This window comes from Larimichthys crocea, chromosome VII, assembly GCF_000972845.2.
Source record: "Larimichthys crocea isolate SSNF chromosome VII, L_crocea_2.0, whole genome shotgun sequence".
NCBI classification, from domain to species: Eukaryota; Metazoa; Chordata; class Actinopteri; family Sciaenidae; genus Larimichthys; species Larimichthys crocea.
This window is the reverse complement of record NC_040017.1, coordinates 6,545,334-6,568,399: the sequence shown is the minus strand read 5'-3', so window position 1 is coordinate 6,568,399 and position 23,066 is coordinate 6,545,334. Positions and strand designations below refer to the sequence as shown.

The following is a 23,066-nucleotide window of genomic DNA, read 5'->3' as shown; positions in this document are numbered from 1 at the left end:
CTGTATGCCATCTACCGAGCACTAAGCAGCAGCGTTGGGGACTAAATGTGGCATGTGGCACATTAAGTATGAGACAACTACAAAACATTTATAGAAATATTTACACATATAGTTGTCTCATTTGCTTCCCTGGCTCCAATGAGGACACACGTGTCACATATGCTTTGCTTAGACGGTAACAGATTACAGTTCATATTTCCCACTGCTGTCCACTTATAAAATCAGAGAAAGTCCCCCTGGTGTTTGCTTGATTGCTTTGCTGAGAAAATAAGTGTTTTCTATGGGGTAGCTGGAGGTAATGATGTCACTTTTACATTCAATTTAGATTCCTGGTGGAAACATCATTTAGATCTCAATTATCCCAGTCGTTTTTTCTCATTCTTTTTTGCAGCTGAAAGGCTCGCGGTGACTTCTCATTGATTTTCTCCTATTGCCACAGTCTCTCCGTCGTGTCAGTGGAGGACAATGCAGGCTTTGTTCTAACTGTACACGGAGCATTTCCATGTATCTCTACGTGGGAAGTTATGAAACTGCACTGACAATTTACAAGCAGCAAACAGAAATTCCACCTCTTATGGTCCTAATGTGCCAGACTTGCATCCCATCAGCATTCCATGAACCACTGCACTGCAGACCAAAATGTGGAACATTAGGACGATTATAATACTTTCTAACATGGGTCTTTTCCTCTTTGTAGCCATGGGCTGTGCTAACTTTGCAGTTGCTGCTTCCCTAGAGAATTGAGAAAAGCACCACTTACAGCCATACCACCCTGAATATGCCCGATCTTGTCTGATCTCTGGGAACACCAGGTGCTGTAAGATATCGTGTGGCAGCTGTGGCTCAGGAGGTAGAGCGAGTTGTTCACTAATCAGGCTCGATCCCCGGCTCCTCCAGTCTGCATGTCGAAGTGCCCTTGGGCACCTTGCATAGCAGCCAATGCCATCAGTGTATGAATGTGTGTGAATGGGTGAATGAGAAAAAGCGTAAAAGTGCTTTGAATGGTCAGAAGACAAGAAAGTACGGTCCATTGACCACCACTAAAACAACCTATAAGTCCACATGAAAGTTACTTAACTCCATGGGTTAGCTATATTTTGCTAACTATGTATGCCTTGCTTACCAGGCAACCAGCCAGTTAACTAAGCTAGCTGTTAATACAATAAATATGGTCAACCGTCATGACTCACAACTTCTTGTGATAAAGCCCACTGAATATAGTCATGAAGAGAATAATGTCAACAAAGGTGACAGAAAGGCGCCTATGATAAAATAAAAAATATCAGGTCTAAATATACAACAATTCCCCTTGAAGCTGAAAAAGTTTAAAAGCTTTAAAAAGACTAAAAACCAGAGAAATATGAAATAACAGTCATCATTGAAATAATTTCAACACCCTCATCATTGAAAATGAGGATAATCAAGTCTGCAAGATGTTATCAACCATCAACTTAATATACCCCTCCCTGAAAAACAGATAATTTTAAAAAGCATAATTGACTTTATTTAAATAGAGCATAAGCCTCACTTGCTGTTGATATACCAGTCATGAAGTAAAGTCCCAGTGAGGATGTGCAAGTCACTCTTTCATACTGTGAATTTTCTGAATACCTGTGTGTGCCAAAGGCAATTTTTGGGAATGTACAGACTCCATCCAATTTTCGACATAGTTAATACATGCAGGGGCTCATTCGGTACTGGCTCGTGCAGAAAACATTTTCAGGATTGACAGTCTCCTTCTTTGAGATGCTTGAATGGTAGTCTGCATTTAAAGAATATGAAACAGCTGACAAAAGACATGTTCAATACAAGCTCAATGCAAATCCCTTCAAGCCAATAAAAACCTCAGCCCATCTCTCGCAACAATGCAAACAGCACAGATAGCAAAGCTTAAAATACTAAATCACATGGAACACAATAGGCGTACACGAATAAAGCCATGCTGGCTTAAATTACTCCATGTCTGTTATTAACAGATAGTATACTCATTTTTTTCAGCAGGTAAAACTAATATCTGCACCCATCTTACACCCCCTGTTTCAGTCATTATGTAGTGACTTGCAATGTCTGACTGGATTGTATGAGAAATTAATTGCACTTCTGTGATAAACCAATGTAGGGAGCGGAGGAGATTCTTCTGGGGGAAGAGATTTCTGGGATGGAGGTATTCAGAAGTTCATTTTGTTTAAAAGACATTAGCAGATGAGGAGAACGTGGCGAGAAGGCGAGGGGAGATAGTGACTTAATGAAAGTTCCCTTTTATGCCCCAGGGTTTCCGAGCTAACTTCAGAGAGGACGTAGGAAAGAAAAGGAGATTCAAAAAGTGCTCAGGAAGCTTGACTAGCACAAAATAATTGTGCATCCTATTTAAAAGATGTATGCGGTTCCAGCATGGTAATAGAAACTTTTATCACCTAGAGGCAACAAAAATGTAAAAATAATAAAAAAAGAGAGATCAATTTAGACAAGGCCATAGAATTAAATGACCGTCTAAATGTTTTTTGTTAATCACCAAAGAAATGTCAAAATCCAACCTAATCTACCAATTTATTTTATGTAGCTTTATGATGCATTTTATCATAGATCAATTAAACTTTATTACATCAAAAGGAATACTGCCTCCTTTGGCCTATTAACATTCAACCCTCACTTGACAACACATAACAGGAAGGATGAGCTAGACTTTTGGCTGATATGGCAACAGGGCTCATGTGAAATGAGGATAGGAATGGCTCTGTGATGCTGCACTGTCTGACAACTGACACTGTATGTCACCATGCTAACATGTTCATCATGACAATGCTTAGATACTGTTGTGTAGCGTGAATAATGTTTACCATGTGTACTATCTTAGTTTAGCACATTAGCATCCAGCTTAGGCTGACATTAGCCATTAGTTTGCAGATATTTAACCGACGCACTGGACAATTTCAGATTTGTCCTAATGAAAAGTACAGTGACAGTTATTGAAATTCATGAATGTCTGTAACAAATGTTATGGGAATCCATGCAGCTGTTGAGACATTTCACCAGAAACACAAATGTGTTTGGGGGTACACCCTGGACAAGTCGCCACTTCATCACAGAGTGGACCCATAGAAACAAACAACTATTCACACTCATATTTACACCTATGGCCAGTTTAGAGTCACCAGTTAACCTACATGTCTTTGTACTGTGGGAGGAAGCCAGTACCTAGAAAGAACCCCACAGTCCTCTGCTGGGATCATGTCCCTGACAATCAACAGAAATAATGAAGATATATCAATCTTGAACAAAGTGGTGGACCATTTAACTGACCAACATTGCCATCCCTTGACCCACACTTATAGTTAATAAAAAGTAAAATCTTACAGGCTGTCTCCAGGACTTTAGAAATCCTAAGGTCTTCAGTTCAAGTTCTCCAAACATACCCCTTATTCAGCTGGAAAAAAACTCTCAAGAATTCAGACACCCAAAAGGTTTCTAAACTCTGTCTTATTTACATTTTATATATGAAATTATTTAGCCAACTGTTAAATAATAAATAGTTTCTGTAAATTTGAATTCCCCTAATGCATGCTGCCAAAAATACTGGTTTCTTAATTTTTACTTCAAATTAATTTATTCCATGCAACTTTATTTTTATCCTCACAAGGGCAACTAGCAAACCAGGTCAACTAAACAAAAGAAAACAAAATACAGGATTCAGTGTAAAGGCTTTTCTCTTGAGCGATAAGAAAACAGACCAGTGACTGATACTCTGTGGGAATCCTACGTCTAAATTCCTCCAGATGACGCCTCACACATGGCATGTGGCAATAGGAGGCTGATGGATGACCTCTTTCATGCTCTCCCCCAATCAAGACCAGTGATCTGTCTGATCAAATTAGCCCTGGGTGCTGTATCTGGATGTCCTGGCTCAGCTGTGCATCTCTCCCCTGAATCAAATATCCTCGATGGGTGAGTGCGAGGTCTTGTAAGTCAAGGTGACCTGTATGACTTTAAGACAGCATCCTTGATCAACAGACAGCTGCCGTCTACAGACACACACACACACACAGATATATACACATGTCCCTGGACCATGCATACTTCTTTCTGTTTGCTGTGCCTGTTTGTCCAAGAAAGGGTCACTTTAAAATATTTTGGTGCATGATATGCTATGTATTTGTATTTGAAAGTTAGAGTTCACTCATACAGTTAATGGGACTTTGATTAAATATCAAATAAGATTTTTATCAAAGTGATGAGAGAACGGCATATTTTAACCCACGGATCACCAAATCAAAATGATGACATTTTTTTCGACTGTTTGTCTAAAATATTTTCAGTCTCACCAAGATTTTTACTCCAAACAAAAAGCCTTCCAAAAAGCATGTCTGCAATAATTCTGAACCCATGTCAGGTAACACAATGTTCTATCTCTGGAAATATTTGATTCCTTAGAGAAATCTTTCTATGACATGTCAGGCGACGGAAATGCAGAGGAGAGAAAGTAACAAGAGACAGCTCTGGTTATAATAAAATATCAAGGTTGTCTTTATATCCACGGCAAAGCACTGAATCCATTTTAAAAAATGTAGGGCTATTAAGTGGAGTTCTCTGAATTAATTAGGGTTAATTAAAGGTTAAGAATTATTTTGGATTGTAGGAGCATTTCTAGTGCAGCCAACCACCAAATAGAAATAAATACACAGCTACAGTGCTACAGTTTGTATCGACCTGATGGGCAAGCAGTTAGTGAGGTTCTGTCAACTGGCTAATGTTTGTGTGCAAGATACAGACTAATATTAGTCTGACATCATTCACAAGATCAATCCGCAATGCAAATTAGTTTGAAATCTCTCAGTTCCTTTTAATTTTCCAAGAGGTGTTATCAAAGGACACTGATTAAAATGGTTCAGGACACAATTTTATAGACCAACAGCCAATCAGTGCAAAAAAACATGTGTTGGAAAGATGGCAAACCTTCTTATTGACCAAAATGTTTGTTCCAGATCAGCAGCAGCCATCTTGGTTGTTTACGGAACAGCCAGTACAGTCGAGCTTCTCTATAGTAATTGCATAAAAACTGCCCTAAATTAGAATAAACGGTTACGATTGGCTCATGCCCAGAACCCATCAGCTATCATCTGAGGATAATTTAGCTTGTTGGGTAATGATTAATGTTTCTAGGCTTCCATTGTAGCCTGTGGATATATAAACTTCCTCTACAGTCTGATTAGCAGCTTCATATGTGCTCATCTCTACAGCTATCTGCATATGAATGCAAATAACTAAAGCTAATAAAAAGCTTGTCAGAAGATCATCAACAGACAATATCAAATGGGTTCCCTGATTGCCTGGGATTCTCTCAACACAAGTTTGCAGATTTGTCTGGTTCCCAGGCAAGATTTAATATGGTTTACACCGAAAAAAGAACCCTCAATGAATGTCCAATAGGTTTGTCCAGGTTTAATGCAAGATGGGGGCTTCATTCTTGTCTGTGAGACTTGTCATGACCTACTTATCAAATCCACAATGGTGAGTTGAGGTATAAACTGAGGTCACTTGTGTTATATGTCACACAAGTTAGCCTATCTGTTCTATGTGTCCCAGTGCGTCACAGCATTTTACCTGCTCCAGTTTCCAGTGGAACTCGGCCGGTCTAAAGGTGTCCACCTGGGTGAAGTCTCTCCTCAGCAGGAACACCAGGCGGCAATTATGGACATACAGTGAGTAGTGGTGACGGTTCATCTCTGTGGGAGGGAGGGAGAATGCGGTGTAAGCACTAGGGACTAGATCATCACACCTACTCACTGTCAGGTAAACTGGACATGCAGCTTTATGAAACCTCACAAAACTAGGACAGCAGCACTGCTTCGACTTCGAGACCAACTTTCTAAAGGTCATTTCATGTAATTTTTCACTAGAATTTTTTAACACAACATCATCCCTGTGGGCAAAGAATGCTGTGATGTTACTGAACTTTTTAAGCTGGATCATCACAGAGCTCCAAACTTTGTTCAGTGTAAGAGTATTTAAGTAGACCTTCTCCCCAAATTCACTTTAGGATCATTAACAGTATATATACAATGGTCCTAAAGAAAAGACGGATGTTACCTCTCTGGGGTTCGAGCAATTGCCCACGATTGCAACAGCAAATGATGGGGCCATTGATAAACTATCGTCATTATGGATGTGATAGGCCATAGTATTAAATTAAAGATCACTATCCACTTAAATAGCATTGGACATAACTGTGGATGTGCATGTATATTCTATATGTATACATGTTCTGGGAACAATTGCAACAGCTTTGTATCCACTCTTGGTGGCCTTTATTGCCTCTCTTGGTGTTGCCCGTGGAGTTGGGGGGTAGTCAGTGTCTTATTATTGTAATGTGGACACCCTGTTCTCAGTCAGTTGACCTCCTGACATATTGTAACAAAATCTCTAATCAGAGGCTTGGTTGCCATTGACCCACTCAAATGATTTATGGTGTGTAGAGTTTATGATTTAAATTTGAACCACCATGGTCAAGTCAGATGCAACATGTAAGTAGCATGTAAGTGCTAGATTATGATAGGCTGGATATGGCTGATGCTATTATGCATTGTTAATGTCAGAAATCCAGGCAAGATGATAAATCAATACTTTCTGCCTTCCCTAAACTGTGGCCTCAAAGTTTATTTGTCCCTATATTTGGGACAAAAGTCAAAGTCATTTTCTTAAACAACAGGAACTGTAGTTTGTTGGGGACTATATTCTGCTGTGGATTAATTACACATTTGGTGCAGTAGTGTAGTGAGTATTAACAGCAGCAGGATGGTTACATATGTGGGATTAAGTAAAAATTTACTGCAGCGCCAATGTTAATTTTAATGAACACCCAGTCTAACAGGCTGTTTGATGTCTTTTTGGGCAACAATGGACCTCTATGGCGCAGGGGAATACATGTAAACCAGACTTTGGCTACTTTGGCTTTGGTTATTCATGGGATTTGTTGGCAATAAGAAAAATATGGAATATGATAACTATATACATTATATGATCACATTTTTCACACACTCAAACTCACCAGTCTTGTCGGAGTTACAGAGTAGTGTCTCCTTCTCAGCTCTGAGCCCAGGACTGGGTCCATGCTTCATCCAGGTTGCTATGGTGAACTGATCTGTCAGATTCTGTGGTACCACCCAGTCTGGGATTTTAGCCGCCTGACGACCGTCAAACCTGAAGATCAAGTCACTGTCCCTGCCGCTGTCAGTCACCAGGGAAGCTGTCCAGTTTGTTGCAGCGCTGGGGGCAGGGAGAAGGTCAGTGCTGCCCGAGGAGGCCCCTGGGGTCATCGCCGTGGGAACAAATAAAAGGTGCAACAGAAGATGTGTCAATAACAATCATGGCAGATATGCAGTGTATATTGGCCTAACCTTGGCAATGATTACTTATGAGTAAGGCAGATGGCTGGGCTTAATATGTAATCAATGGGCCGAGATGGATAGAGGATGTGGGTATTGATTCCTTGCAAATGAAACTGACTTTCAAAAGGGAAGAGATGTGAATCATTGTTCACAAATTCAGAACATAGCTCACAACGAAGTGTGCCTCTATGGAAACAGAGAGGACACATTGACCGAGTGCTATGGTAACACAAAGAGAAAAGACGGAGCAAGGACTCTGTGAGCAGGACTGCACGTGGTGTGAATTAACCAAGCACATGAATTGTTTGCAGCTGACACTTTTGTTATATGATCTATATACATCCTGACAAAACACACCAATCATTACTGCACTGTATTGAGTCTTCCTACTCCCCTTATCTTCTTCCCTTTAAAAGCAACACCACCATTCCTTTGACACAATAACCCCAACATGACAAACGTTATTTCTGCCATGTCGCTCACCTATCTCCCCAATGACAGACATGCCCGAACTGATATATCTTTTGCTCCTCTGTGTGACAATGAAAAATTATTTTCATGCATTTAAACCACATTTATAAATCATTTGTAACACTTTACGGATGGTAATAAATCAAAGTGATACGCTGTTCCGAGAAAAAATGGGCAATATCAGAATTCACCATGTCTCCCTTGTCCAGGCAAACAATTGCAACATGCATCTGTTCATTTCTGCTAATAACACAACATTAGCACGTTAATTGATGTTTTTCCCGTCTGTAAAGCTGTGTTTTTCTCTACCTCATACTCATGCCAGCGTCGACATTCTGACTCCAGTAATTAGATTCCCTCAGTAAATAAATACGCATCGACTTCTCCAGCACCCAGCTGCAGCCTTCTCTTTGCCCGATGTCTTTGTACATTATCTCAAATTGATTGTGCTTTAAAAAAGCAATTACAATTTATTCTATTCGCTATCAGATAACAATTATGAGGTGCCTGAAAAGGACTCTTTAGTGGTAAACCATGCATGGACCGGGAGCCAGGGGAGGCAGGGAAGGGACGTTATGCATCCAGATGAGCTGAGAATGGGGCTTGTGAAGGCCGTTAGTCAAAGATGATGACTCCAGCCCCCCTGCTGGCGGTGCAGTGTGGGCGGGGAGGGTGAGGAAGGAAGGGAGGGGGGGGGCGCGGAAAGGCTCGGCTGCTTTGTTGGCGCTCTGGGCACCAACGCGGCAGCTCGGCTGCTCATCAGTCAACGAAGAGAAAGCGTGGCTGCATCTGAGGCGGCTAATGCCCTCGCTCTGTCACATCATTAGTGACACAGCTTTAAGTTGCTATTCTGGTGCCTTCATTTAGCACAGGGCTTTACCAGGGACACAAGTGGAGATAAGAAAGCAACACGGACCGGGAGCTTTTAGATGTTGGTTTAAAAAAAGGGCAGAGGAGGGTGCCTCAGGCCTTGTCTGACCCTGGTATTCAGGCTGTGAGTTCCACTGATGCTTTTAGCAGAAGCTTACTTCTAATTCACTGCACCAACTTTCAGTTTGCAGCCTCAGTCAGAAGTTATCTTTGATCAGCCATCCACTGTATATTTGACATATCCACCATCCTAATAGCCACAGGTCCAACTCTCATGTGAATTACTGCTACATGCACACTCAATCTAAACTACTTTGTCATTCTGGTCACACTAACACGATTATTTTATTCAGAACATCGGAACATAACTGAAAAGTTTTTTGTGTGTGTGTGTGTGTGGAGAACCAACCACATAGTTTCTGTAGAGATTTCTCAGAGTAGGTCTCACGGTCACAGCCTTTCCCGATGTGGCTGGTCTGCAGCTCCACTGTGGTCCTCACCGATGACAGCGGCCCGCCACAGGTCTCTAGGTGCATCTTAGGAAACAGCTGCTTACTTCCTGTACCGGGCTCGTAGTCGACTCGCTTATTCCAACCTGGCAAGATAGGGAGATGGAGCAATAGCATTAGTAACTGCACACTGAAACGCACGGCCCTGACACAGAATATTATCTCTACTTGTTGCTGTTGTCATTGCATGTTTTTCATCTCATTTTGTCCATTTAGGCTAACATCAAAACAATACCCCATTTTCAATTGCTCACTGTCACTGATATTTCTGGCATCACAACTCAATATCCTTCTGGCCCAATGTGCCCGACTGGCTAATGAAATTGCTGCATTGTTGTTGGAGTGCAGTACCTGCATTAGTGGCAGCAGTCATTATGCTGTCACTGCCTGTCCTGTCAGCTGTGAATTGCCTTTTCTGTCTGTGCAGGCTATTATTTTGTGCAGCCGTGATGTTTTTTCTGCTTTTCCCTTCATTTTTTCCCAGCCTCTGTGTTGTAAATTTGTGTTTGCCTGCACGGTCTCTTCCGGAGATAACAAGAGAATAAACTGTGAAATTATGTCGTCTGTTTAGTGTTTATGTGAGTTTTGTTTACACAGGGACAATCTCACTCATTATTTCAGTTTCAAACAGCGTGCCCGGTTCATCCCTGAATGCTGTCTGCACAGAATTCCAACACTGGCACAGTCAGATGCCTGTCAGTCCAGTTACCTTCTTCTGTCATACAGCAGCATCATTGCACCATCACTGTATGAAACTAGTTCATTACGAGCAAATCTCAAGATTAATTGAGCACCAAACATCCCACCATCGTCCTATCTGATCTAATGTTTGCTAATAAACAGTTCCCATCCATCCATCCATCCGTCCATCCATCCATCCATCCATCCATCCATTAGCATTGCTAGTAAGGAGCTAGAGGCATAAGCATGAGTGGAGAAGAAGAAAGGGAGCAGCTCTTTGTTGCTCACCAGCCTGTTAAATCTGCCATGTTTGCTTCCTCACACACTCACCACTTCACACTCAGACGCATACACATACACACATACATCTGTTTTGTAGCTGATTTACCTCCTCCAGTTCGCGAGTGCTGTGGGCTGCTGCAGCACTGTTACTATGGGATTGTCAGCGGCTGTGATGAGAATAGGCACAAACAATGGTGCGAGCAAAATGAGAACAAATGCATGTGTGCCAAAAAAGAGAAAAAAGAAAAAAAGAAGGAAATAAACACAAAGGAGTGTGGTAATTTATGCGTTTCTGTATCTTTTTTTCTTGCACGCATTTTCTTTGCTCACATTTCCTGATTATCCCTAATTATAATCACCTTATTCTGTAGGTTCAACAACCACAAACAATAACAATCCAGGAACTCCAGGAAGCTTCTTCCCCCAGCCAAGAAATAGTCTGGCACTTAATCCCCTGTAAAACTGTTACTTGTCCTTTTTAAACTTCTATTTTTGTAAGGATTAAACAAATGAGATACAACATCTCAATTAATGCCCTTTAGAGGTGCTGGTAAACACATTTTTAAACTGTGGATAGAGCCAGATCGGCTGTTTTCCTCTGTTTCCGGTTTTTAGGCTAATGGAAGCTAACCATCTCAATACATACAATAGAAGCCTTTTGATTTTCTAATGTAACTCTCTGCAAGATAGTGAGTCAGTGCATTTCCCAAAATGTCAAACGTTTCCTTAAAGCAATATGGCATTTCCTCTGTAAAATCAGATGTATTGCGCGTAATATAAAATTCAGTTTAGATGCTAGAAGAAGCTTTGAACATTCTCACTTCTTCTTCTTCATATCTTCTGCTACAGTAATTGATGTACGGTCTAAACAAATGTGGATACATATGGGTTAGAATAATCTTCAAATCCAGCGGGTTATGTGTTTGTTGAATCTGTTTTCTTGCCTTTGTTTTGCTCTGCCATGCTGAGTAAAGGAATGATGCTGCGCCTTTCAGAAAGAGAAAGGGCGTAGCAGGTGCTCTGGTAATAACACACTCCATCGACAACTGGGAGTCAAACGACCTGTCGAGGACTTGGCTTCAACACTGCCAAGCTGGCTCCACATCCAAAGAGGGAGGCGGGGGGGCAGAGTAGAGCCTGGTTAAGGATGTATGGAAAGGAGTGAGGGAATGTGGAAGGATAAATAAGACATAATAGGTTTGAGCACATAGTGTGCATATAGATGTGTGGGGAAGGGTTAGGCTGAGTCTGGAAGTGGATGATTAAGCTATATGGGTTAAAGAACACTGGACAAACATGAGGGATAGTAGAGGTACTGTCTCTGAGGTGTTTTCACTCTCCTCACCTCTTAATAGTTTTTAATCTCATGTCTATTTGTCTAGAGGGGGCAGTGACCAGCTTTCATTCACTAAACCTTATGGATACAGAGAGATAGGTGGTCTCCTGCCAGAGTGCAGAGCATGCAATTGAAGTCCATACTCCAACTGGGCAGCTAGTTTTTGACATTGCCACTTTGAGGTAGAAGAAATGGGCACTTACACACTTACTCACACATTTGACACATTTCTAAAAGCTATTTCCAACTGGCTTTTAGCTACACTAGCTGTGTGGCTCTAAGGATAGCAATGTTGGTTGACTGTAGGTCAGTGTGGTCCACTCTGATCTCAACAAATGTCATAAAATTTATTTAGCTCCACTTGCAGGTTTACATTGTGAACTATCCTGTAAAAATCCAAATCTACTATCGGCAGGACATTTTGTAGAGTCATACATGTTCGCCAGTGGATATGTCCTAATGACTTTGGTAACCTAATCCTTTTCCATCTGTGGTCTATGACCTGCAAAGATAATGACAATCAGCTTGAGCTGTACTTTATGTTTACTGCTAACTATACAACTTTATCTGTGAGAATGTTAGCATGCTAACATTAGTATTTTGCACAAAGCACCACTTTTCCTAATTACAGCCTCCTAAAGCCGCCATAGTGGCTGTGGACTCTTAGTCTTGTTATGTTTTGGAGGGAATTCTTGCCCTGAATCGCATTACCTATTCCAGTACCCATTAGCTATAATAGTAGGCTGCAAAAAAATCCTAAGCAGGCAAGATTGATCGACCTTGCTGGCAGCCCTGGTAATTACGTAGTTCCCTGTGGGTGCAGTCTGTTCTGTTGGTTCCTGAAAGACTGGGAGAATACCACACACTGCACCTACTGACCACAGTCCATAGTCTAAATATTGAACTTCCATATGTGCATCTTTTGCTCCTTCAATATGCTGCCATTGTGTGTTTGTGTCTTAACCATTCATCTTGTATTTCTGTATCTGCATGTTTGCCCGAATAATGAGAGAAAGCTCACCTAATGCAACTTTTATTTCTGTTTATCATGCCTGTCCTTGAAGGACCCTCATCAGTTTGTATCAGTGTGCAGTGCAAGAGGTCAGTGTATTAAATCCCACACCTTGTCATAATATCACACACAAAGCTTTACTAACACTAGATAAAGGGCCCGTGAGTGACCCCACAGCGACAGAAGCTGATGATGAATGTGATTGTGCACTGGCCTCAAATATAATGAGGAATGGGTTTGCTGGTAGGGGATGAGTTACAAGTGTGGGTGCTGCATATCATGAAAACAAATCACAACGCCAAGTACAGTAGCTGATGTGTTTCCACAGCAAAAGACACATTTCTTTTTTGATACACAACTCCCCTTCATGCTAAGACCAGAGGTAGGGGTTGTTGACACAGTGTGGAAGCACTGAAGTAGAAATATGAGCTGCTGAGAAAAAGCACAAAAAATGATCAGACATACACTCTCACTACAAAGCAAAAACAATTTACTCTTCATTTCGTAGCTTAGGTTTAGACGAGACCTGTAAAAATAGCCTCATATCACTGATAAATATCTGACAGTGGCATTTGTCTTTAATAATGGGAAACGCTGCAGCAAGAAAATGGAAAAAGGTTTCTTTGCCAAAAAAACACTCAACTGCATTGAAGTATGTTGACAGGGACAAAACAAAGAAACACATCTTTGTTTTGAATCGGTCCTTTTTACATTTTTGATAATGGCACCTTTGTTTTGATTTCTGGAAGATAAAAAAACAACAATACCAAACCATTATCACCGTTCTTCTCCCTGCCATAGTTCTTAAGCAATGGTGTGCTCCTCTCACAGGTGGCTATATGAATTCAATACCGAATAGAAATGTTAATTAATTAAAACATTCTTTGAAGTGGTTTAGAGGGCCCTGGAGGAGTAAGTATGATATATATCGACAATGAAGTAATGGCACAGTGCTCATGTTGTGTTCAATAGACTCAGACTCTATTGAATTTTTTTGTGTGTTTTAGCACACACAAGTGTGTTTTAATCTTTCAAACTGTGAATCTAAAAGCTTTTCATAATGTACTAAATGATTGCAATGTGAGGCTGATTCTTACAGTACAATGTACAATAAGTACATTTAGTGCTCTGTACTTGAGTAGAACTTTGAGGTACTTTGTATTTTTTACTAGACTGCATTTATGTGACAACCATAATGTGATGACAAAATGTATCTATTACACTGTTAACCTATAACTGTATTGTATTTTGTATTTTGCTATGCTCTGTGTATTATTTTTAGGAATGTAACTACAGCTTGCAACTTTTCTGTTTCGCAGCTGTGACTTGCTACAAGTGCCCACAGAGAGTTGGATAGCAAATTACGTACAAGGAGTTCTTGTCATAACCTTCAAGACAAAGTCAGATTCCCATTATGAAAAGATTCACATGCCAGGGTGAGAAACAACAGAATTTTAGTTTCTTATAACCAAGCTGAGGTTTTCTGCTCACATGTAAACATATGTTCCTTTTATTATTCTTTGTCAGACTGTGAACCACTTTGTGCGTGTTGGCAATACTTATGTTTTTTTACAGTGTAGTATTGCTAGTTTTAACAGTTCTTGATATTTGATATTTCTTCTGTGTTTCCCCCTTCAGTGACACAGATGTTGTTGTACAGTGTTGTATTATGCATTGTTTGATACTACTGTTTGCATGGCCAAAACATCATCATAGCGATTTTTGGCACTGTTCAACATCTCTACACACAGTTTGAAGCTTTATAATTTAGTTTTTGCATTACTATTCTTGCAATTCACTTTACTTGGTCAGGGTCTTATTCAAGGCCTGCTATCATTAATGAAACAGTGGTCCCTGTAATCTTTCAGAGCCACCACCAACATCGATTGTGTCCCTGCTAAATAATTGCTGCTGACGTTTTCATGCACAGGTGCAGCATGAGCTCCAAAATACACTGACAGTACAAACACATTTACACATAGACATGGCCAAAAATTCACACAGAAAGAACTCACGCAATGTGATTCACATGCCTATGTGAACTACAAGTACATTCAGAACACAGAGGCACAATAACACACAGCCTTGCACTCAAACTCAGCTGTTTTAAAAGCAGTGTGGGTTTAATAGGAAGCTATTTGGTCTCCATTGAGTTGCCGGCTTGCCTGCAGTACACTGAACAGAACTCACACAGAGGACCCAAGAGTTTCTCTCTTTGTAAATATGAGAGGAAGACGAGAGGCAGAGAAAGCAAGGCAGACATGAAAACCAAGTCAGACAAGTAAGTGCAGAGGTACAAACTCCTCACTGGGGCTGTGATCATAAAAAAATTTAAATAAAATACCAAATGCTTTTATGTGTGCGAGTGAGCAGGTTTTGTACTTATCATTGTAACCTGCATAAAAGAGGAAAATGTTGATAATTTATGGGTTATAATTATGGGTTTACAGATGGAGCCCATTAATCCTTCTGGCAAAATTTCATTGGATGTCAATTAAAACATACACACAATATATACTTTAGTAGTATATTACTACTGTATGACTTTTGCCAATTTCTTTTCCATTTGCAATAACGCTTTTTCACAGAAGACATTTTGACATGTGCTTGAAGGAAAAGCACTGTGTATGTAACAGCATTAATTACAGCAGCACAGTGTGTGTTAATGTATTAATGCCACTTGTGCTTTTCCTCTTATCATGTCAAAATGTCTGCTGTGAGAAAGGTCTACGGAGCAACAAAACACAATCTGACTTGTTAATAGTAGAAAGAGCACAGGTGAAACTATCACTGATGAAATATCAAGGCTCTGAACTGGAACACATAACTAGAATGCGCCCATTGGTAATGATGAGTTGCATCTGTGTTTTAAGAGTCAAAATGTCAACCTTGAAAAGGGTTTTTAAAAAGAGGATGAAAGTGAGTTTACCTTGATTTCAAAATAATTTGTCAAAGCATTAAAACACCCACATCGTGCAGTGATTAGCAAGGTTTGAGAAGGTGAAAACATGCAAGATTTGAACTTCGATCTCATGCTTTTTTTTATTTTCACACAAATACTTTTCATGTTTGGTGTCCAACACCATGAACGCATTTAGAAACTTTACAAAAGTGTGCCTTTATGTCATTTTGTACAATTCATTATGCCTCACAGGTATAAACATCAGAATGGTGCTTTAGTGCTTAGTGCTTTAATGATATACTTATGCCTAGTCAGGCAAGGTATTGGTTGAAGATGTAGTCACATCTCCCATTACTGAAAACTCTACTCAAACCTCTCCCCTCCTCTCTCTCTCAGAGGTTTCTGCCTGTTAAAAGGAAGTTTTTCCCCACCACAGTCGCCAAGCGCTCGCTCATGGTGGAACTGTTGGGTCTCTGTAAATAATATTAGAAAGAGTGTTCTGCCCTTGTTAGTTGCTGATGTTAACTTGGCACAAAGAGTACGAGACCTGCTCTACATGAAAAGTGTCAGGAGATAACTTTTGTATGATATGGCGCTATATAAATTAAATTGAATTAAATAATTCAGATATCTTCATTTGGTTGGATTTAGGATATTCCCACCTTCATTTACTGTAGCCTTTATGGAAAACTGCTTGTGCAGTAGCAGTTTCCAACAATTTGATTTAAAAGAGCTGAGTCAAGGGTCTCACAGTTGCAGTCAGTCAGAACCGCTGGGATGTTGTATATCACTGGAACCTCCTCTTAGCTATTGATCTTTGGAAGGTCCAGCTCCAAAAGTTAAGGCAGTGACAACATATTAAGGTCAGTAATTGTCTCATACACATGGCAAAGAATACGTTTATTGGTTTATTTTTCATATGCACATACCATACCATACCATACCATACCATACCATTAATGAATGTTAAAGAATGTTTGGCCATGAGTCGTATTTGCAGTGACTGTTTTGTCTATCTGTCAGATTATGAGACACACAGGCGATCTTTCGGGAGTTCTGTCTTTGTATGCAGAAACCTAAAGTGTGTGTAGGCAGATCCACTCATGTATCCGTACAAACATACAGCTGAGGCAAGTTTCCACCATCTTTCTGAAGATGGTGAAAAGCAGAGAGTGAGAGATGGTGAAGAAGGGAAGATGGATAGAGGTGCTTAAGAAAATGATGCATCATCACACTTGCACACTGTTCCCCGTCTCTGGAGGGTGTGGCAGAGTGTGTACGTGTGTCATCAGTAAGTTCTTGCATGCTTTTAAAAGGTGTATGTGGAGTATGTGGGATGATGGCTATGTGAACATTGTGCGTGGGCGTGTGTGTGTGTGTGTGTGTGTGTGTGTGTGTGTGTGTGTAAAAAATGCTGACACTATGTTCAAGTAGTCAGGGAGGGGTCGTCATTACTCGTCCCAGCCATTGGTGAGGCAGCCAATTTCCATTTAAAAGAGCAAGCTGCTCCTCTTTTCCTTCCTTGCCTTCCCTTTACTCTCTACCTCTGTCCGCCTCCATCTCCATCTGCTTCTCTTTCCTGGTTGTCCTTCTCTCTTTTCTTCCCCAACAATGCCCCAGAAGCATTCATTTTAATGCTTCTGGGCATGCTCTTTGTGCTCACTACAGAAGACTTTACTCCTTTTTCTTTCTTGAGTGCAGAGAGAGCTCATACTTGTTTGAAAAAATGTACGGCTTGTAAAAGTGAAAAGTGAAAACAAGACAAAAGGATGAATAATAAAATAGATGGGAGTGGAATCTGTCTTCCTTCTTGAATGTTCGATGATGGGAGTGCGATTTTACGTATCTGGACAGAGGAGGGGTTCTCAAATGTTCTTTTTGAACAGAGCAAGTATTGGGTTTTTGAAGCTGCAATAATCAATATTCTATTGTGAATGGATCACCTGATGACTTTATATGTGAAAGAAGTTTCTCTTTCTCATAAAGCCATAAAGAAATATCATCTGATTCTGCCACTCCCCTCGGTACTGCAGTGCTCTACGGCAACTTTCCACTCAATGCTTTGGTTTTCAAACTTAGTGTTTTAGTTCACTCTCTAATTTTAAGATGCAGCAGGCAGCTGTTTTCAGTTAAAAGTTTAAACACCCACTAACATGCACTAACTTCTGAGCACTAAAAATTAGACTGAAAAGAGTTGGCAACTAACTACGCTACACCTGTGGAGCATTTAGCAGCTAAATAGCCAGATATTTCCCTCCAGAGTCGTGAATATTGGGACATTTGGTAGGTGGCCAAAAACACAACTCTAAATGAATGCTAAGTAGCCAAGCAAATCAGTTTTCAGAGTTTGAAGAGTTTCACATGTTTTGCTGAAATTGGGAAAAATAAATTCACCAAAGAACGACAACCTGTAACAAACGTTTCCTGATGTCAAAAAAGAAAAGGCAGAATCATCTGCGATTCACTTGTTTGTATGCACATTTTCAATCTTTGCATAAAAAAAACATTTAAATTCAAATTCAATAAAAGGGTTAGTGAAGGAAGCTTGCGATCAGAAGGTCATCAATTCAAACCAGGCAGGATAAATCCTTCATTAGCACCACTGAACTACCCTTGAGCAATACCCTTAATCAGATTATGGTTTTACTCGGCAGCTTCCAGGTTAATGCGTAACTGTGTGATCGGGTGTTCTTGCTTATGGTGAAACCTGACTGAATAAAGGTAGAAAAAAAGTCCTTGGAAAACAAAAAAAAAAGTATTAAATTCTGTACAGAGACAGTATGTTCTTTGTCAAGTTTAATTGGCATTGGCTTTTAAAAGCGGTGCACATGTCATGTATCATTTTCTTGTAGTATTTATTAGAATAAAAACCTGTGAACTGTAATAAAGTGTAATATAGTTTTCATACATAGTAGTATGGATTTGGAACACAGTCTAAATGTCATGTTAGAAAATAATGAACCCAAAAGAGTTGAAGGAAATCTTTCAGACAGCAATTACATCCATTTAAACTCGTTCCATCTGCCTAAGTTGATTTTTTTCAAGTGCTTCATATCCATGAAAAGAAAACTCAATAACATATGTTGCATAATGTGTTTTGTGTGGGTGTATTCTTACTGTGTATCCAAGCCAACGCGATATATGACTTATTAAAAATTTGTCTTTTTGAAGCAAGTTCATCAAACATCATAAATATTTTCATCTCTGCATTTTATATGTCACAGCAGAATTTAGAGATCTGCTTACAGAGCAGGAAATCACAGATCTGCTCTGGGCTGCACCTGACAGAAACAATATAGAAAATCACTAATGGGATCATTCCTAATAAAATCATGCAACTTCTAATTCTGCTGGATTCTTTGCGAAGCCTCCATTTAAAGAACCCCAATTTCATGTCTAGTGTACCTCTAATGCTTTTGAGGATTGAGTGAAAATGACAATATAATACTGGTTGTTTTGAGTGGAGACTTGGAATCAGAAAGAAAGCAGCCAGAAAGTGCTTTTCTGAGGTTCTCCACCTTTATTTTCATTCTGCTTGTGATGGCAGCACACTAATCGGGCATCTTCACAGGGGGATCCTGAGGGAATCCGAGGCTTGTTGGGATACACACTATAATCTGCTCAAACCCATGGGGAGGTTTTCCCAGCGTGTTGCTCTTCAGCCACTATCCAAAGCTCCATAGCCATCGGTCAGGGTCAGGATGGAACTGTACTGTAGATCGGCTGGTAAACTGACATCACAGCCGTCCTACACACGCTATACTTCTACATGATTGCACCACCAGCCTGATGAAACCTTGATCGTAAAAGTACCTCCCTTGGGTAGAACCTTTACCCCAGACATAAAAACTAATCTTTTATCTTTTCCCTGAACTCTACTGATCCTTTTCCTCTTCCATTCAGTCACACCCTGCTGTTTTATCCTTCTCACATCTCCCTCTCTTATCCCCTTTCCCTCTCTTTGTCTTTGTAATCGTGATCGCTCAATGTCGCATTGACACTGAAGTGGCACTATAAAGGAAACTCCAATCTCACCAGGCAGCCAGACAAGAACCGAGGGAGTGTAATCACTCTAACATAGGTATGTTTGTGTGCACTGTGTACTATATACACTGTGTACATGTCATGCCATTTTGTGCATACATCTGTGTGTGAACGAGATGTATCTACAATGAGTTACAAGGTGTGTGAAAGTTATCTTTCTCCTTGCCTCTCCTACACCCATACCCTGAAAATGTGTACAAATACACACACACAGCACACACACACACACACACGTTTCCTTTTTATCCAGCCATTGCTCTGCTCTGACACAATAAGGTGCACCCGCGATGTCAAGCCCCTGTCTATCTCTTTACCTCTGCCACCATTCATCCATTCCTCCTGCCTGAAGCCAGGGAGGAGGGTACAGAGGGTTCACATGAGTTGATCCCTGTGATAAGAAGTGTGTGTAATGGGTGTGTGTGTGTGAGTGTGTGTGAGTGTGTGTCTGTGTCTGTGTGTGAGGTGTAATGCAATAACAGTGAAAGGTGGAGTAAGAGAAGAATCCAGTGACTGTGATTTACACCGGAGACTTCTGAATTCCTACTTCAAACTAGCAGAGGATCAGAGAAGAAAGATGAGGGAATGAAAGAAACATGAGCGTGAGGGTGAACTGATAAGTCAGGTGGCAAGATGAGACCAAAGACAAGGGAAGGGAAAAGGGAGGAAAGTAAGAAATAATAAGGGGAAACAAGCTAATACCAAAGAGGCAAGGAAAAGTGCTAAAGCAGCAGCCAGACAGCCTCAGTCTGAGATTAGAAAGGAAGCAAGAAAAGAGGAGGAGATTAGTGGGAAAGGGAAAAGGAGATGCCAAGCCATTCATTTTGCTTCTTCCCTCTAATTCATCCTCTTCCTAGTTTTATCAGAGATCAGGACCATTGGCTGACACACACACACACACTTACACTTACTGGAGAGTCAAGCAGAAAATGTAGCTGCCTGCCTCAAAAGGAGAAAAGCCTGACTGGGGACTCACACAGGGGACGTAAGCGCCGCGGAACGGCTGAGCCGCGGTTTAGCTCCGTCCTCTGCCCAGCGTCAACTCACACCGGGCACGAGAGACGAGAGGCCATGAGCCGGCCACATTCATGCGAGATCACGTGGGCCTTTAGAGTGTGTGTTGATGTCAGATACCTGAAGCTGAACTTTCCATTAACTTTAACACACTATGAGAGTCTCACACCTTTTTAGCAAAATATAAGCATATCATATTCAAAAAACTTTGTTTGCAAGTGTTTCTGTGTTTGTTATGCTTTTGTTTTAAGCTTTGGATCAAGACAATTTAACCGTCAGAACAGTCTTACATATAAAAAGTTGAAACTGTAAGCAATAAAACCCTTGATCGGGAATTGTTATCTGTTTTCTCTGATATGAGCAGGAGATAGATATAGATATACGTGTATGATGGATATTCCTGAGTCAGTTTGCTGACTTTATGATTTTTTTTGTACTTGTGTATGTGTGTTGTTGATGAGGTGTGTTAGGACTGAACGCGATGTTGATTTTAGAGGCAGGCATGGTTGTGTGCAAAGCGAATAGCGAAGAAGTGAGTGGACATGAATTCAACACGTCTGCAGGGCTGCTTTAGTTTTTTGTGCATCAGAGATGAGAGGAAGATGTAGAGATACGGGAAATAAACCAAAACAAAATAAAGAACATGAGGTCCCGATCAGCTCTTAGATCACTCAGCAGGTGATCTGTCACGTGAACACACATCGTTGTTAGCCAACAGCTAACGTTTGTACAGTTGTGCGGCTTCTTCCGATGTGATCGGATTGTTCTGAACATTTCCTTAAACCGGAAGGAATAGCTGTTCTGGTATGATACCCTGAGGGTTTAAGCCAGTTATGGAATAATACTAATCATATATTTTTAAATTATTAATATAGTACTATTATAATCATCAGTATTGTGCTCTACAAGCATGCACACAGATGTCCCTGAAGCACATTAACAAGCTTGTGGTAGCATGATGATTAAAGGCCCCATATTGTAGAAGTGTTATATAAATGCTGAAAGTATCAAGAGATAAGTTAAATCCACAGTGAAATTCACAAAGCCTCTATTGAAAAACTGCTCTTTTAAACAAGCCCTCAGTACTTTTGTATGGTTGCGATGTCACTATACACGGTCATCTGCCTCAGCAGCGTCCCCAGCATGGCCCAGACCCGCCCTCTGGGGCCATTGGTACTGCAACTTTCCGCATTCCACATCCACCACTATAAAAGAGACATCTGTAAAGCTTCAACTGCAACTCCGACTTTTGTGTCGGTTAAATTTGAAAGCCTATAAAATGTGGTGCATTAACATACATGTACAGCAGGTACAGAACTGTGTGAAGTGAAGTTTAGTTACATTACTTTCCTTTGGTTTAGTTTGTCTCTTTTTATTTGCGAGTTAATTAGCACAAGTGCTTTTACCTTCTTGGGTGCTGATTAAGAGAACAGCCACTGTTGGATTAAATTGTCGATGTGTTAGAGTGCACTACAACACCCATCACTCTGCAAGTACGACTCTACATCTTCATCCTCGCCTCGTTACATATCTACCTTTAATAAGACTGAGGTTCCCTGCTGTGCGGTCAGCATTTTCAGGGCCAAACTATCTTTTTAAACTTGCTATGACATCTTCCTGACTCTGACTGCGAGATATAATCTCCCTTTAGAAATTCATCATGGTGTCTTTTTCAAAGCCATTGCTGTGATGGCATGGTTTCTTTTCTGTCCAATAAAAACCTTTACCTTACACTTAAAATATGAAGAATACACTGTATGTTCATTTCAAAACATATACTATTGAGATTGGTCCAACCCTTATTTCAACCCACCCACCCTACTGTGCGGTGCATGCATTTTTAATAAATAGTCACATCTCCTACACTGCATATTTAAAAAATATACATTTTTTATTAAGTTCTCCTTACAAAAATGTCCCACCAGGATAATCAATGTAGTGTGTGTCAATTAATTTCCCTTCCTTTCAATTTTGTAGAGATATGTAGAGATATGAGACATAATAGAGACATCAAACAAGTATGGTATGGAGTGTTTTTCAGCTTCACAAGTAGAATTCTATAAATGCTATTACACATATTAGATATTCACTGAAAAGTTCAATAATTCCTCATGAGATGCTACAAAACACTGCTGTCCTCAACGGCAAATATTCAACAATTTCTTTCCAGTAATCATCTATCCCATACTCTTCCATGGGTCTCATTACAAACACCTTTTATTGCTCTAATTATTCCCTGATAGTTCAGAAAGCTGAACTGTGGTTGGGGTTCACACTAATTGCCTTGGCTGACAACCAAACGGGGTTAGTTTTTAATTTGAGTGTGTTTAGAGGTAAAACGGCAGGCTAGGTGCACCCACGTGACACACAAACATGTGGACACACACACGCAGAAAGCTCAGAGCTATGCTCAAAACACAAAGGATGGACATGAATATGCAGATTTACTTTTTCATCGATGTGGCAATCTGTCACTCAAGGCCTGTGCTAAGCTCTGTGTGTCAGTGTAGGTGGGTTTGTCCTGTTTATGAGTGTGTGTGTGTGTGTGTGTGTGTGTGTGACTACC

The 23,066-nt window shown here is 40.4% G+C and overlaps 1 protein-coding gene across 1 annotated transcript in view; it reads right to left on the bottom strand.

Annotated features, from left to right (window-relative positions):
• LOC104919397 (calsyntenin-2) overlaps positions 1 to 23,066 on the bottom strand; it is a 238,843-nt gene that overhangs the window by 46,825 nt on the left and 168,952 nt on the right. Inside the window, exons 6-8 of the mRNA XM_010731408.3 lie at positions 9,133 to 9,318; positions 7,043 to 7,300; positions 5,599 to 5,720 (exon numbers count right to left, since the gene is read on the bottom strand). Of these exons, the coding sequence (XP_010729710.3) occupies positions 5,599 to 5,720; positions 7,043 to 7,300; positions 9,133 to 9,318 (566 nt within the window). The remainder of the gene's footprint in view (positions 1 to 5,598; positions 5,721 to 7,042; positions 7,301 to 9,132; positions 9,319 to 23,066) is intronic.